Genomic DNA, 18,001 nt, shown 5'->3' on the forward strand with positions numbered 1-18,001 from the left:
ATTTTTTCTCAAATGGTAATATTAAATGTTGTTAAAATCTAACATGTAGCAGTTCTATATCATGGTTGTACAGACTATAGGCTTTGGAATCAGACAGCTTGAATTTGAATCCTTTTACCATGGTCTATTAGTTGCATGAATTTAGACTATTACTTAACATTTCTACATCTTAATTTTCTCATCTGTATGGTGGGGCTGATCATAATAGTATCTTCCTCTTGAGGAATGTTACAAGGAATCAATTGAAATTTCACATAGTATATAGCATAATGTTTCACAAGACACAAGCAGAAAATGTTAATCATTGTTAACATTATTTTAACTATTTAATTCATCATTATACTTGCCCCTAGCTCAATCTCATTTACCTTTTACTGGCACATTCTTATGTATCTTTCAGCATTGAGTTATTGTCATTTCCTCCAAAGGAAATCTTTCTTAACTCTCTCATGCAGAGTTAGTTCCTCCCTTCTTCCATATAGTATCTCTAAGATAGTCTCAGAGTTCCTGGGTGGTGCAAACGGTTAAGTAGTAGGCTGCTAACCAAAAGGTTGGCAGTTTGAGTCCACCCAGGGCATCTTGGAAGAAAGGCCTAGTGATCTGTTTCCAAGGATGACACCCAATGAGAACCCACAAAGATAGAGCCTAGGTTTACTCTGACATACATGGGGCCACCATGAGTCAGAATTGATTTGTCAGCAACTGGTCTCCATGAAACTCTAAGGGAGACCTTAGAATACTGTTTGTCCTTTTATATTAGGACTGAGTACCTCCTGATGTTGCCTTGTGCAGATCTAGACGGTATGATGCCTCCCACTCTTTTTTTTTACCACCCTGGCCAAACTCTGGGGTGTCTATCTCTACCACACCTCCTTTCCCCAAGGTTTGATGCTCTTCTCTGAAAACAGTTAGTGGATGTGTCCTTATTTTACAGGATTATCTGTTTATGTTATAATTATCTGCTTACATATTTATCTTTCCCTCTATACCATGAGCTCCACGAGAACTTTTTCATGTGTGAGGCCATAATACATAGTAAGAATTGGCCACAAAGCAGACATTAATTACAGAGATTTCCTTTTTTGAATGAGTGAATGACTTAATTTATAAGTTGGCAATAACCAGTCATTGACAAATTTTACACTTTAATAAAGTTGTAATCTCTAGGAGGTAGTGTGGTTGGGAAGAACGAATTAGGGGGAGAAGATTGAGCTCTTTGGCCAAGCAAACTACTTTTCTGTACCTTGGTTTCTTTCCTTTTAAAATGGAATAATTATTCATTCAGAATGCTTTTATTCAAATTTTTTTATTCAAAATGCTTTGTCTATATTACAGAGCTATTGAAGAAAACAGGAGATACTACATAGTCAAGTAAAAGATGCTCTACAGTGTAAACTGGATTACTGTCCTGGAGAATAAGCAAATTTTATTTTAACTGTTGTGCTTTGATGTTATTCCTATTTTGCTTTTTACAAACCTTCCAAAAGGTCTAAGATAGTTGAAAATTTATAAGGAAAAATATGTAACCGTAGTAAATTTTATTTCTCATGTAACAGCTCTAGTATTTGAATACCAATGAACATGACTTAAAATTCTTATTTTAGGATCTAAGAAGCTCTGGTAGCACAGTGGTTAAGGCATTCTGCTAACCAAAAGGTTGGTAGTTTGAACCTACGAGCCACTCTGTGGGAGACAGATAAAGCAGTCTCTTTCTGTAAAGATTTATAGCCTTAGAAAACCTATGGGGAAGTTCCACTCTGTCCTATAAAGGCACTATGAGTCAGGATCAACTAGATGGTTGGGTTATTTTTGACTCTTATAATACCTTTTCCTGTTGTAGGTGATTTTGTGTACATAATTTGTACATTCTTTTTATATTTTAAGTTTTAGGCACAGTTATATTATCATTATTTTAATGCTTTCTGCTCTTGGATTCTCTTAATATTATCCTACTCTGACTCTTTATTTCAGTGAGTCTAATTGGGCAGAAAAATGGATACTAAATGTATCATGGTCATTATATTCATTTTATAAGATGTAGAATCAGAAGGAGGAAAAGAAAGAGAGAAAAGACTGAAGATTGCTTGTGGTAGAATTAACTGAGTGATGAAATGGAAGGAAAGGAGCTTGATACATTCCATGGGACACTTTTGTACCCAGGCAGCTTTTTGCTATATGAAACATTTTTTAGATGTATAAGGAAAAAGGAAGAAAGTTAATTATATTACAGGGAATGTGCAAATCAGGTATTGACAACTTGGGAAGTACCTGTATTAAAAAAGAGCACAGAGTATGTTTCCCTGACCTTTAAGGAGCACCTCCTTAACAGTGTGAAAAAACTAGGCCTGTTTAACCTTTTCTTACTTGTTTATTCTATCTTTGCAGTGCCTCTGTCTCTTCATTCTGATCTGAAAAGTGGAGATGACATGATCCAAATATGTTATGCTAAAATATATTCATTAGTTGCTATTAGTACTTTGAAAATAAAAGATTGACATATTGATTAGTTTGATTTAAGTGCCTAGTCTAAGCCTTTGTCAGTTTGTAACCCTGTATTTAATTTTTATTTAATAAGTTTCACAGGAGAATTTACAAAGGCATTCCACTCCAGCTCAGAGGTGAAGTCTGGGCTCTACTTCTTGAGATCCCTAAAATGAAAGAAGAAACAAGAGACCTTTATAGTGTGAGTATCTGAAGCTAACCTGTTATTTTGAAATTAAAAAGTAAGATCCATTTCTTTTAGCTTTCGAGGTGATGTGAGATATTCATAGCATCTTTGGATTATATTTAAGCTACATTGGTTTGTTGTTTTTGTTTATTGTAGTTTTCGTTCTAATTTTCAAACAAATACTTCAATGAAAATAATATTTTCTTTATTAATTAGTCAATAGCTGTCAAATGCTTTTCATACAAGGAAGTTAAAATGATGAATCAATCTTGGGGCATGTTTGTAAGGAAAATTGAGTAATACCTGATTGTAGCCACTCCTTTCCAGTGTAGTTTCAGTTAATAGATTTACAGTGTCAAGTTTAGAGTTTATAGGAAAATAACAGAATTCCATTTGTCCACCAGCTGCCTGTGTATGGTTAATTGTTTTCTTTACATATGAAAAAAGAATTTGTCCCCAAGACTATTACTTATTAATGTTAAGCTTTTGACTCAGTGGTCAGAAATGCCTTCCTTAAATTAAACAGTGCATTGAATTTACCTCCTTGTCATCTCAGCTATACCTTTTTAAGCCTAAATTTTACATTAACCTTTGAAAGGAATAGAAATTTTTAAAAGATGATAAAATATATCATCTAAGAATCTTAGACCATAAATTTAAAAATATTTTCCTTAAAAAATGCATATAAATAGGATAAATTAAAATAGAATAATTGGAAAAAAGAAAAATAATTGCTAGCTTAAGCCTAAAGCCAATTATAAAATGGACTTTAGAATGTTCTTTTAATATTTTAATTTTCTCTTTCTTTATATATTGTGTATAGTCAGGTAAAATTTCATTAAGATGAAAGGTAACAAATACTGGTTAATTCAGAGTTGCTTATTTTGTGTGACTAGAAGATTTAAGATATTAGCTGCTTGGACCGTGAACAGACTATACGAGTTTTTGTCGGAGGATTTTCGACTTTCACATTATTTTAGACTGTTGATTAGGTATTTGTTTTTAGTTTCATAGTTTTAGAGAGCCACTATTGGAAATGAAGTATGTCTGAGGTAACATGTATAAAATAAAACCCTAGCAGTTAATATAGTGTGCCTGGAATATGGTAGGTGCTCAGTAAATATGTATTTAATTAATGAAAGAAAAAAATTACTTTTATGTAGTTGCTAATAATAGGACTATAATTTTCAGTTATCTTTTTTGGCTTTTTCTATAAAGAATGAAATTTCCAAAGCCTAGTTAATATGAGATAATCATTTGGTAAAAACCAGTAGTTCAGCAACAAAAGAAATAACTTGCCCCCCAGTGGTTTTATGCTCATAATTTTCAACACTACCTTACTGTTTGAGTTTCTGCTAGCATTATTTTTAAACCAACTTCTTTTCTCAACCATTCTTTTCTATTCTGTTTCTCCTCAAGTGATATATATTGCTCTCCAAGCATCCTCCACAAATTGGAACTTCAGTAAGAATAAAATTACCTCCTCATATTCTGCTAAGATTTTAAAGATCTGAGGGATTGACTCTGCTGTGAGCCTTCAAGTTTTCCTGGTCTACCTGTTTGTCCTTTCTTGGAATAAAGTTCTGTGCCACATGCAAAAGAACATACAAAAGTGAATAAGTACAATGTCAAGAAACTTTTCTTCTCTGTTGAGGGAGACATGATTCCATAAAAATATTTAATACTAGTAGCATGTAGATAAATACTTTTAAAACAGTAAAAGAAAAGAGTTGCTATAGTTCAAAAGAGGGAAAGAAAAGAAATCACTGTTGGTCTTTATGATTCAGGAAGACTTCATGGAATAGGAACAGTTTGAGGTAGGCTTCATTTCTGAAAGGGAGAAAAATAAAGGAGGGAGAGAGAAAAGGATTAGTTTTTAATTTGAAACTTCTATTACTGCATTTTTAAAATACAGTACTTATTTTACCTTGAGGAGAGCTAATATTATTTGAATACTTTATACAACATGTGTGGATGCTAGTCTAAACGCTCCATGTGAATTAAGTCATTTTCTTCTTACAACAATGCTAAGAGGCAGAGCTTTTTATTATGATTATTTTTATTTTACAGATGAGGAAACTGAGTTTAGTAAGATTAAGTAAATTCCCTAAGGTTAGAAACTGGCAGAGGCAGGATTTAAAATCTGGGCTGTCCTGGCTCCTGAATCAGTGCTCTCATTTACTCCATTCTACTGTTTTGTTTTACTTTTTTCATTGCAACTCATTTGTATTTGTCTCTCTTGTGTCTAGTGATACAGCTAACAAATGGTAGCCCTTAGTCAATAGTAGTTAACAACCTTATCTACAGCCTTAGCTTGGCTCAGTAATGTTATAGGCCAAACACAATGATATTACACATTTTATCAACATGCTTTTCACTGTGTTTCTGCCCTCAGGTTTATAGGTTCATTAGCTTTTTCTTTTCTTTTTTAATGTAATTTGAGTGAAAGTTTACAAAGCTAATTCATTTTCCATACAATAGGTCTTACAGTTTTGTTTCATGACATTGATTGCAATTCCCACAATATAATAGCCCTCTTCCTACTTTCTCACTGTAGCTACTTTTCCCCTGTGTCCTTTCTCATGCATTCCTACCCTCTGAGCTTTCTCTCTGTGCAGATACTGTCCTCTTGATGTCTTATGGTTAATTGCTAAGGAGTGAACCTACCAGGTGTACATGTTCACCCTATATTCCTGTCTATTTGGCTGGAAGCCATGGGAATGAGTTCAGTTCTAGGCCTGGAGGGTAACTAGGGAACATAATCTTGGGGGTTTCACCAGTCTCTATCAAACCAATAAGCCTGGTTTTTTTTTTTTTTTTTTTTTCTGATTTCAAATTTTGTTCCCACATTTTTCTCCCACTCTATCCAGGATCTCTTAGACTGATCCCTTTCTGAGTGATTGATGGTGGTAGCCAGGCACCATCTAGTTCTTCTGGTCTCAGGGTCATGTAGGCTGAGGTTCACATGGTCCACTAGTCCCTTGGGCTAATTGTTTCCATGCACCTTTGGTTTTCTTCATTTTTCTTTGCTCCGGACAAGGAGAGACCAGTTTTCTCTTAGATGGCCACTTGCAAGCCTTTAAGGCCCCAGTCACTACTTACTAAAGTAAGATGTAGAACAGTGTTTTTGTGTAGTAACTTATGCCAATTGAGCTTGATGTCCCCTGCAACATGGTCCTGAGCCCATGAGCCCAACAACTTGCTCCCTCAGGGTGGTTGGCTGTGGCTAAGAAGTTATCATAACTTTGCCCCCTGTTGGCACTATTATGTATATGGACATATTTACCGCACATACAAATATGTATGTAGAAATATCATCTCCCAAACTTAAATATGGTCATGGATGTCTTCCCTTTTGCCTAGACATACCTGATCATTCAGCCTGTCCGCCTATGTTTCCACTCATTGATTAATGATTATTATCGTTATGGATAAGCTAGTGTTGTGTTTGTAAAAGTGTTTATCTTTGTTGCCTGTACCTCTTGTGCATCTCTCTGTGTCTTCCTTTTCCTTAGTGTTACTGTGGTTGGTCACTTGCTTTTGGTAAATTGCCTTTCCTTTCACCCAAATCAATACTAGTCTCTTATTGTTTGTTTGTTTTAAATAACATGTTTATTTTTAATATTATGGTGACATTTATGGATCTTAACCCCCCCAACCTCAGAGATAACAGTAGAATCTGTTTGCCTCCTTTCATTAAGATAAATGTGTTTGAATTCCTGTATTCTGCGCATAAGCTTGTAAATATTATACACCATAAATACTTCTTTTTTCCCCCCTAACTTAATGGGGCTTTTCTTATTACTTATGAAAAAAAGTCATAAGGCTTTTTTTATGTTGGACTTTTTTGTCCTCTGGCGTAGCTGATATTGTAAGTATACTTGGGTGTTTTTCTCTCTTCCATTAAATTTTATTTTAAAGCTTTTTTTTTAAAAAAAAAATTATGTCTTGTCAAACATGTTCTTCCTATGTTTCTATAGTCAGTCTTTTACCAGGAGGTTTGTTGTAGGACAATAATTGAAATCTCTTGACTTGCCCATTATGTGTTTTTTTCCTTAGATATTAAAAGAACAAACATGTACAGGTTTTTTTGTTTGTTTATTTAAAGGTACATTTTTGTAATGTCTTCTGAAGCAACTTTTATCAGAAATAACATACAGTATTATTTCAGTGATTTTATGATTCTTATACAGCACTGTAAATATCTTCTCCACTCTGAAATATACTGCAAATATTCTTCATATTTTAAAAAGCTACAGAAGCTGCCCTTCTTTGAAGATCCCACCTCAAAACATGAAAATATGTATCCTAACAAAATGGAAAGAAGGTTGGGCAATCTACTTCCGTAGTGATACCACCTTGGAAACCCAAGGAGGGGTCGCTACGAGTAGGGTCCGATTCCATCACAGTGGTTGTGTTTTTTGTTTTTTTTTAACAAAACATTTAAAACACAGACATATTCCAGATATACCTACCTTCTTTCCATGTTTAACTTAAGAGTTAACACTTATATTTTCATATGTACTTAGAGTTGATTAAGGAGTTCTGGTGGTACAGTGGTTAAAACACTTGGCTACTAACCAAAAGGTGGGCGGTTCAAACCTACCAGCCACTTTGCAGGTGAGAGATGAGGCAGTCTGCTTCCATAAAGATTTATAGCTTTGGAAACCCTATGAAGCAGGTCTATAAGTTGAAATTGACTTGATGGCACTGGGTTGTTGTTTTTTTTCTTTTTTTTTTGGGGGGAGGTTGATTTCAGTATAAATGTGTATGACCAGTACATTATAAATGGGTCAGTATAACATGTGTATATAGATGTTTAATTGTACTTAAACATGGTTAAGTATAAATTAATATAAACTTAATCTCACTATTAGTTAAACATGAAGATTAAACATACTCATTTAGTGCCCCTTCCTCCTGAAATTAAGTGGACAGCATGCTGTTGTTGTTATTTGCCCTCGAGTCGGACCCGACGTATAGCAACCCCTCCTTGGGTTTCTGAGGCGGTATCACTACGGAAGAAGATTGCCCAACCTTGCTTCTGAGGAGTGGCTGGTGGGTTTGAACCACCAGCCTTCTGGTTAGCAGTCAAGTGCCGTAGGTACTACGCTACCAGAGGTCCCAATGGACGGCATAGGGTTTTCAAGAAAGGCAAATCCCCAAAGAATAAGAAAATAAGAGATAACAGTCACCTATTTTTGGAAACCAGAATGTAGATATACATTTAGTAAACTTAGCAAACCTGATAAAGATAAATTTTGGGCTGGCAGTGGGAAATTGGAAGAGCAAGTTGATTTATATCTCAAAGTCTCCAAAAGATTCAGTAATTGCCAACATCAGGAAGTGGAGGAAAAGCTAAAGAACAAAAATAATTGAAAGCCTGTTTAAAAAACTATTAGAGTAGCGACTGGGATCTTAAAAGCTAGCAAGCTGCCATCTAGATGCAATGATGGGTCTCTCCTTGTCAAGAGCAAAGAAGAAAGAAGAAAACCAAAATTAATGGAAACAATCAGTCCTCGCAACTGGTACACCATCTGATCTGCAACCTATACAACTATGAGACCAGAAGAACTAGATGGTGCCTGGCTACCACTGTCATCCACTTGGAAGGGATGTAGGAGATCCTGGATAGAGAGGGAGAACAATGTGGAACAAAACTCAAAATCATTTGAAGGGAAAAAAAAAAAAAGATGGTTTGACCAGGTTTGCTGGTCCAATAGAGCCTGGTGGAACCACTGAGACTATGGCCCCTAGCTGCCCTTCAGGTCTAGAATTGAACCCACACCTGTGGTTTCCAGCCAAACAAAGTTCAGGCATGTGAGGTAAATCCTCAAGTAGACACACGCCTTGGAGAGAACAATCATGGGAGAAGGAAGGGCTGCTTATGCACAGGGAGACAGCTCAGGGGGCAGGAGAGTATAGAAGGATGGACACTGGGAAGTGGTAACTATGGGGAAGGAGTGGGAGGGGAGCTGTTGCATTGTGGTAAACTGTGGTCAATGACATGAGACAAAGTGTATGTGAACTGCTGATAGAAAGTGAATTTGCTCTCTAAATCTTCACCCAAATCACAATTAAAAAAAAAAAAAAAACTGTTAGCTCCTTAGATCCCTTCTTCCACTCTGGCACAAGACTGAAGATTTACTGTTTAGAGAGGATAAAACAGGCCTCTGGATGAGACAGACATACAACATTGCTGAGGGTGGGGCTGCTGTAATGAAAGCAGAGGCCTTGAATATTCTGAATTTTGGACATTCCAAGTGTTTCCTCCACTCAGTTTCCAGAACATTGGACGCTAGATGTTTTTTTTTTAGGCAGGAGTTTGGAAGAGCCTTCTTTGAAGAATCTGACCAATCTAAGAGAATAAACCCACAGGTATTGGCATCAGGGGGACCCCAGTGAAACTGCCCAACCAGATAACTCTAAAATGAAGACCACAATTTGGAAGCCCCAACCTTGCACCAAGAACTTTCAGTCCACTTTTTAGTGTCCTACTTTTAAGAATTAACAGATAATGAAGTATCACACTACTCATTTGAGGAGAGAAGCTAACATGAAAGACAAACCAAAACAAAAAAATGGGGGAAAAAAGGCAAGTTGTAAAAAACAGACTATACAGCAGGAAGAAAACATTAAAAAAAAAAAAAACCATTAATATCTTCAGAGAGCTGTATATAGATATTGCATCCATAAGGTAAGTACAGGATGCTATGGAAAATGAACAATTTTTCATATAACAAAGAAGAACAAAGAAGTTATGACTATAAAAAATAATAAGAAAATGAAAAACTTAGAAGGAGGATTTGAAAATAAAAATTAAAGAAATTTCCCAGAAAGAAGATAAAAAAGACAGAGATAGAAAATAATGGAGAAAGTTAAATGGCAACCCAGCAGATCCCACATTGTAATAATAATAAGAGTTCCAGAAAGAGAAAATGGGAATGAGGGTAGGGGCATGAGGAAATCAACCAAGGAATTATCGAAGAAAATGCCTCAGAATTCAGAGACATGAGTATGAGTTTTTAGGACAGAAAGGATCAGTCAAGTGCCCAGTTCTGTGGATGAAAATAGATCCACATCAAGAACAGAGATGTGAAGTTTCAGAACATGGAGAACAAAAACCTCCTATAAGCTTCTAGCAAGGAGAAAAAAAAAAAAAAAACATTTCATATAAAGAAGCAAGAATTAGAATGGCAACACTGGAAGCTAGAAGACAGTGAAACAGTGCCTTTTGAGCAAAAATATTTTCCAACTTGCTCTTCTAAAACAGCCAAACAGTTAAATAGAGAATAGATTTATCAGACATTCAAAGTTTCAAAAGATTTATCTTCCATGCACCCTTTCACAGGAGCTACTGGAGGATGTTTTCCTGTAGCACAAGGGAATGAATCAAGAAAGTAGAAGATACAAGATCCAGAAAACAGGACTCAACACAAGAGAAAAGCAAAGAGAAGTCCTGGAAGAGTAAAGAGAGATTTCAGGACCCCAACTGTGCAGCAGGCTGAGACATCAACAAGCCAACACTGGCGCAGCCAGAAACCTCAGCAAAATGTCTTTAAGAAGATGAAATTGGTAGGATACCTATTCTCTTTGAACATCTCCAGAAGTGATTTATGCAACTTAAAGTGCATTTGGGATTGAATTCAAGGGAGAAAATGAAGCAAATTAAGAAACAAGGCAATGATAAGCTCCAAGGAAAACAAAAATACTGTGCTGGAAAGAAAAAAAAAAGGTAGAATTACATGGCTTAGCTATGAAGAGCTTTTACATAGTCTTAGTAACACAAAGTACAAAATTTAAATTTAAAAAACCAAACTATATTGATGGGATGAAAGGGAAAAAGTTGATAAGGGAGGAAGGAAGATGGCAACAGAGTAGATCAGGGCATGTGTGGGAGGGAAACTTTCCTTGTGTACCTTCTTATATTTTGATTTTTGACTATGGAAATGATTTTCTTTTAAAAAATTTATTTAACTATTTTTCATAGACTTTCAATAACTGATTTCCATAAAAAATGTGCTTTCTTTTCCTCTTTTTCATCTTCAGAAATTAAAACACAGAGCACGGGGTTGTTCACCGGATATCAGACAAATTGACCTTGATGTCAACCGCACATTCAGGGATCATATTATGTTTCGAGACAGATATGGTGTTAAGTAAGTAAAGTTTAATATTATGAAATGTAAATAGAATTTATAAATACTTTTTGTCAAAGTCTTTATTAATTTAAACTTTTGAGTATCTAGAATGTGGATCATTTGAGTCTGTGTTTTGTGAAACTTAGTTTCTAATTTAATTTTAAAATTTTTTAACCTTTTGACATAATAGGTATTATACAACTGGAAAATAATCATTTTCTGATCTTGAAATTTTGAAAATATATGGTAATTTTATTAAAAGACTTAGAAAAGAAATGAGAGATTGTATTATTCCTTGAGAACTGTGCCACTGATAAATATATCCGTAGAATTTTGACCCTATACATAAATGAGGCTGAAAAAAAAAAAGGAAATTAATGATTATTTGAAAACTGAGTAAATATAACTATCAGGGCATTTGCACTACATATTGTCTGACATTGAATGTATCATTGCTATGACAGTTTATGAATGAGATTCACAATTTGCTGACCTCTGTATCAGTCAGAGTTCAGCAAGAAAACAAAACCAGTAGGAGATAAATATTAAGAGATGTATTGCAAGGAACCAGCTTATGTGTTTGTGCAGGATAACTACGCATGTCTGAAATCCATAAGGCAGGCTATCAGGAAGGATAAGTTGGAACTTTTGGACATGAGCTGAAGCTACAACCCACAGGCGGGTACCCACAGAGTTCAACAAAAGAAGCTACTACCCACAGGGTAGACCCAGCTCTGCTCTTGAGGCCTTGTAACTGATTGAATCAGATCTATCCAGGTTATCTAGGATAATTTTCCCTACTTAAAGTCAAATGATTATGTAGTTTAATCACATCTATATTTGCATTCAGTTGAATAAATGGGTACTGTAGCTTAGCCAGGTTGACACGTATAAGTGCCATCATAACCCACCCTTGTCAGCTAAGCACTCATACATGTCTTCTTAAACCATTCTTCATATCCAAATAAAGACAATAACAGATAAGCATAACTAATGTCATTGAATTATACACATAAAGAATGTTTATATAACAGATGATTTCTTGCATTTATATTTAACACACTCACACATACAAAAGAATAACAGAGTCATACCTCTGCCTAACATGATACACTAAAATGTGCTTACAACTGAAAATTTTCTAACCCTTTCCCCACAAGAGGATGCAGTCTTTAGGTGATGTTCATTATTCTTTGATATTCTATAACTTATATAGTATGATACAAAGTCAACAATTATTAATACATCTTTTTTTTTAGATGATAAGGGAATGAGAAGAAAACAAAAATACTTAGTTAATGTATATACAAACAATCATAACAAAATAAGAAAGAAATACTTACAACTATTGCAGTCCTTATTTCAGCAGCTGGCCGTATGGTCATAGCTAGTATTTATAACTTCTCTTCTTTCATTACTATTCCATGTTTCCTTTGCCCTCAGCGAGTACCTCAGCTGGTCATGGTTCTCAGCCTGATTCCTGAAGGACCTAGGCCATTAATAATCCTGGCTGAATTAGGTTGTTGCAATTTTCCATTAACTTTAATCACAGGGCATGGTAATACTAAGCCAAATCTTGTATTTCATACATACTCTTTCTTACCTCCATGTGTAGTAGCAACCTAATTTCCCTTGGTAGTGAACATCAGTCACCTCAGTCAGTACAGTAACCCCCTTCTTTGCCTGTTGTTTTAGAAACATGAGAAGGCTAAAGAGCTGGGTGACAGTTTCAACTTCCAGTTCAGTGGAACCATTATTATAGCTCCTAAACTTCTAGGCCAGCAGAGCCCATGATCACAGAGATCAGAAGGAAACAAAAGTGTTGGAGTGGATTAGTAGAGATAACAATGACTAGTGCCACTCCCATTTCCACTCTTTCATTCCTGGACCTGTGAATCCTGACTATAGGCAAAGTAGCACCATAGATTGGACACTGATTTAGAACATATACAGTATCTTGGAGGACATTGCCCCAGCTCTACAAGTTAGTGCCATGTAACTGGTGTTGTAACCAAATCTTTAAAAGTCCATTCCACCGTTCTTTTAAAGCAGTTTTTTCTATGGTGTTGATTTTAGAGTGAGAGAGTTCAACAAAAGAAGCCAACAAATTAAGTCTAGTATTTTTCTGTCAGAATGAATGCAATCTAGTCTCAAATTTAGACCATATAGAATATTATTTAAATTTGAACTTGGAATCATTTCTTTATTACATCAGTAGTTTATTTGGATTTATTTGTCTTCACCGAACTTATTTTAAAAATGTTTGTCATTTAAAATATATGTGAAATAAGTTATGTTTAATGTAAATGTTTTTTTCTCTAGGCAACAATCTTTATTCCATGTTCTTGCTGCATATTCTATTTATAATACGGTAAGTTAGAACACATTTGTCTGTAGTTCTTTGAATTGTATTCTGAGGAACTAGAGTTACTCTTTTGGCACAAGGTACTCTAGGCCACATTTCTTCAGCTCAAGACTAGATGGTCTCCACTGTCCCTTTTACCTCTCTGGTTGTTCTCTGCTTAAAGCTCCTCTGGTAACCCTAGGGTCTTAGAGCAGAGCTGATATGGAAGTGGAAAGACCTAAGTACGACCAAAGTATGCCAGTGAAGCTCACGTTTCTCTCTCTCTAGATTGTTAAGCTTTATGTTGTTTGATTTTTTCTTTTTAAGCAAATAAAACAGAATGAGCAGGACCAGGATGGGAAATTGGAGATGATTCTCATATAGTGTTAGAAATATGGGTCTTCTCACTTTCTTTTCCCCTTGTCCCGCTTTTTCCTTCCTCTTTGACTCAGTCTTAGCTCCAAAAACCCTTAAATATTTCCACCTCCATCTTATTCTCCACCCTGCTTGATTCTCCCTCTAAAAGAAAACACTTAAAATGCCCCATGACCGGAATACTTCTGGCCAAAGTGTTATTGGGCTTTGTTCTTAGAGTGTGTTTTTCTTAGTTTAAGATCAACTCTGTATAAATAAACCCAGAAAAACGCACCTGCCTTCTTAATTGTGATGTGCCGTTTTAAGAGCTAGATTAGTTTTTGCTTAACTCTTTAGATAACTCTTCATTGCTCCTAGAAGGTTGCCTTTTAGAATCTTAGTTTATCCATTAGGTAAGGTCCAAATAGGTCAACACATGCACTTGCTGTTCCCAGGGATGGGCTAAAATGAAACTCTTTGGTAACAGAATATGCTGTTCTTAAGGCATTTACCACTCCAGGGGGAGAAGGTAAGTTGGAGAAAGGTTAATTAGTGTTGATCATAAAGCAGGTGTTAAATAAATGCTTGTTAACTGGGTTCCAGTGAGGACGTTTGAACCTTGAGAAATATCATCTCTGTTATAATGAAGACCTTTAAGTTACAAGGAACAGAAAGTCACTAAAATGAGGGCAAGTTAAAAAGGGGTTTATTAAAAAGATTTCTCACAGAAAAGAAGCAATAGTTGGACCTCATAGGAACTATAACTGGGAAGTCAAAGCCTTCAGTAAGAGAGAGAGAGAGCCATTTTTTCCTTGTCTAGGGCCATGCGGTGATTGTCTCTATGAACTGTTTACATTATTTCTCCCTTCAAATTGGTTTTCTTTGCCTACTTATCAATTTTTACATGGCTAACATTATGTCCACAGAGTCAATATGACCATTCTGTCAAGTTTATACCACCATATGATTACAGTCTGTGGCTTTGTTTAAATTTCATAGAGAGAGAATCTGATCAGTCACTCTCAGCCAACTAATTACTCCTCTAGCTCTGATGTCCTCCTCTGGTCCAACAGCTATGATTCATATGGCACAAACATGAATCCCTAAGGCCACAACATGAAGCAGGGACTGTGGGGGCAGTGGGCAGTTCTCAGAGAGGAGCTGTAGGCTGGAAGGGCAATCTAAAATGTATCTACTCAAGAATCCAGAGGAAACGGAAACATCAAATTGAGACTTGTGGAAGGAGAAAAATTTGCCAACTTCTGAGTAGAGAAGAGGAATAGTGAGCTGAGAATCATATGTGAAAAGAAATGAGTGCTCTTGGAAGAAGGTACAGCAGTATTGAACAAACAGCAGTAAAATAGGTAGAATTTGTCTATAACTCTACATTTATTCTTGAACATAATTTAACTCTTTTATAATATGAGACATAATACTATAAAGAAATGAGAATAACACTCTCTAAATTGCCCACTAAATAAGATGTTTAGGCATTTTCTTATATTTTATGGATCACAGTTTTATAAGTGCAGATACATGTAATATGACTTTAAAAAAAAAAAAAAGTTTTTTTTGTACTCATTTACTCTTTAGGAAGTTGGATACTGTCAGGGAATGAGCCAGATCACAGCTTTACTCCTTATGTATATGAATGAAGAAGATGCCTTCTGGGCCCTGGTCAAACTGTTCTCAGGCCCCAAACATGCCATGCATGGTAAGAAAATTTCATATTTTAAAATAAAAATAGACAAGGGGAAGTGGTAAAATTAGAGCATTAGAAGATGCTAGGTAGAGCTAATAATAACAAACTTAATGTCCAGAGTCTTGTTCATTTAATGAATGTTGGTTGCTAATTTCTTATTTCATTTTTCTTCATTTAACTTCTCTGTTCATATATTTTCCTATGTCTTTTCCTTGAAATATATTGTTGGCATCTTAAAATTCTTACTTTAGTTGCTTCCAATCAAAAGAAACTAATTTAAAGTCAGAAAAATTCAGAAAAAGCTTTATTACTGGGAGAAGTGCAAGATACTTTTGGTCAAAACTTTTAGACAGTTAAGGAATTATCATTTTGGTGAAATGTTTACCATGGACTAGATATTGTGGTATGTAAATCTCTGTCAAAAGTAGTAATAGAGAAATGACAGGTGTTTAAAGAAATGGTGCTTAATAGTTAACTAGCTGTATATTTCAAGTGATTGGGGTTTTTTGTTGTTGTTGTTGCTTGTTTTGTTTTGTTTTTAGTTTTCCAGCCATAAAATTGATGCTATTTTAAATAAAAAGCTAATAACACCTTCTAGACACTTGATTGGTTAATATTTCAAAACTTGCATACTTGATTGGTTTTCAAAATAGCAGAGCGTTCTTAACACTTTTTCTTTACATTTGCTAAGCATATGTGATAAACTGTATTTTAAAGAGCTTGAATTGTAAATTGTCTTGGAACTAAAATTACCATTTGTCCATTACAGACACTATTTTCCCAATGTCATCCATGTGGTAATACCAACTTAAGAATAATTTCAACATTAGTTACTCAAGAATAGATCATCTACATTTTAAAAAGCCTTTCTGAAGTTAGAGAGTCGGTTCTGAAGGACCAGTGTTTTATGTTAAACCAAAAATGTTCAGAGCATAAAAGTTTGCAGAATTATCTGTAAAAGTTAAATCACTCTCAGGAGAGAGGAATATTGATGAATAATCCAGGACTGACCTTTATTATGTCAATCACTGTCAAATGTGGTAATATATAATGGTGGGGAATCTGTCACATGCTTAAAGTGATAGTTTAACATTTTCAAAAAGATAGCCTTCCATAATTTACTGTTTCACACTCTTAACATGTGATTTTTGTGAGGGTATTGTGTGACACTGTGTGTGTGTGTTTGCATTTATCTTTCTCCCTTAATTTTCCTTGCCATTTTTTTTTTTTTAAACAAATACTATCTACAGAATAACTAACTGGGGACATTTTGCATCCTGTAGATTGCAAAAGTAAGCTGCATTATCATATTGAACTACCCTCCAGTAGGCCGTATCATTTGAAAAGGATTGTTGAACAAAAATTATAACTCTTCAACAAGCTTTATTTTGCTTTACTGTGGGATGGTGTTGCTGATATAGTTTGAAGCACAACAGAATGTTGTGATTGAAGTGGTATGTAATTATTTGGAAGATTGCTCTATTTGAAAAGCAGTCATTTCTTTTAAACAAATTTGATAGCTCATTTTCAGGAATTATCATCACTAGTTTCCTTGGTAAAGTGTTATCAATTCTTGATAACAATTGTTATCAAATGTTGTCCTAACATTTGTATTTGCAGTACAGTTTAGGTCATTATTATGGGTAGGTTTCTTTCTAGGTCTGCCCATGTAATTCTGTAAAGTAAAAGTAACCTCAATTCTTTGCATTTCTTCCATGAAAGTATAAATATATAGAATTAAAGTGGGGGCTAGGGAAAACCAGATTTAGTATCAACTCTGAGATATCACTGAAAAGTGAAGAAATGTTTGATGCCTTAGCATCTTTGATCTAGTGGTGATTATTCAAGGATATTGACTTTTCCAAAATCAGACTTTTCTTGAAATTCTTCCTATAGTCATTCCTGTCAGATTGACCATGAAAGTGGCACTGATAGAGAACTTTTTTTTTTTTTAATGAAATCATTTCACGAGAAAATATAAGAGAGGAATAGAAACTCTATGTCTGGAAATTTTTACACATATCTTAGAAAACTTAGAATTAGTTAAGTAATAATCCTGCCCAGAAGATTACAAAGCAATTTTCCCAACAGTGTTCCAAAGAACATTAGTTCCTTAGGTTCTTGGATGAACATAGTTTCATTTTTTGGAAATATGTTCTGTAGGGGAAAATGGACTCTAAGATCAAAGTCTGAAAGATTGAGTCAAACTAAGGCAAATAAGTTTCTTTACTCCATAGGACAATTCAGAAACATTAGTAAGTTCATTTGCATCATTAGTATCCAAGAAGGGAATATATATAATATGTGCTGTGTGTGTGTATGTGTGTGTACACGATATATACAGCATTTCTCCTGGGTTCTTTTATAAAAGTACAGAATATCTTGTAAAGTTACGTTCAACCTATGTTGGAAAATACTAATGTGGAGAAATCATATACTCAATTATGTATTTGTCCTCTTTAATCATATAGAATATCTGAAAAGAAATATATGAATAAAAATAGAATGCAACATTCAACAAGTCAAATACACAAAATCATTGCTAACTTATCATTTATAATTGCATACTTTCTAGAACTGTTTTAAATTATGTTGTATGTTGGGTGAAAATACAATTTTATTTTTGAGATACCTTGATCATATAGTGCCAGTTTATTTTCACTCATGGTAAATATGGATTATAGAGAAGATTAAAAAGTGATAAAAATTTAGGAAATATGGGATATTGGAGGCGGGGCAAGATGGCGGACTAGGCAGAAGGATTGCACAGACCCTCTTCAACAAAGAAAAGG

At 34.9% G+C, this 18,001-nt stretch overlaps 1 protein-coding gene across 1 annotated transcript in view; it reads left to right on the forward strand.

Moving 5' to 3' along the window:
* The window catches only part of USP6NL (USP6 N-terminal like), a 257,499-nt gene that overhangs the window by 187,124 nt on the left and 52,374 nt on the right, over positions 1 to 18,001 (forward strand). Inside the window, exons 6-9 of the mRNA XM_042780231.1 lie at positions 2,576 to 2,683; positions 10,718 to 10,827; positions 13,132 to 13,180; positions 15,101 to 15,221. Coding sequence (XP_042636165.1) covers positions 2,576 to 2,683; positions 10,718 to 10,827; positions 13,132 to 13,180; positions 15,101 to 15,221 — 388 coding nt within the window. The remainder of the gene's footprint in view (positions 1 to 2,575; positions 2,684 to 10,717; positions 10,828 to 13,131; positions 13,181 to 15,100; positions 15,222 to 18,001) is intronic.

This window comes from Orycteropus afer, unplaced genomic scaffold (assembly GCF_000298275.1).
Source record: "Orycteropus afer afer isolate SDZICR_OR568_19922 unplaced genomic scaffold, OryAfe1.0 scaffold00028, whole genome shotgun sequence".
In the NCBI taxonomy this organism is placed as follows: domain Eukaryota; kingdom Metazoa; phylum Chordata; class Mammalia; order Tubulidentata; family Orycteropodidae; genus Orycteropus; species Orycteropus afer.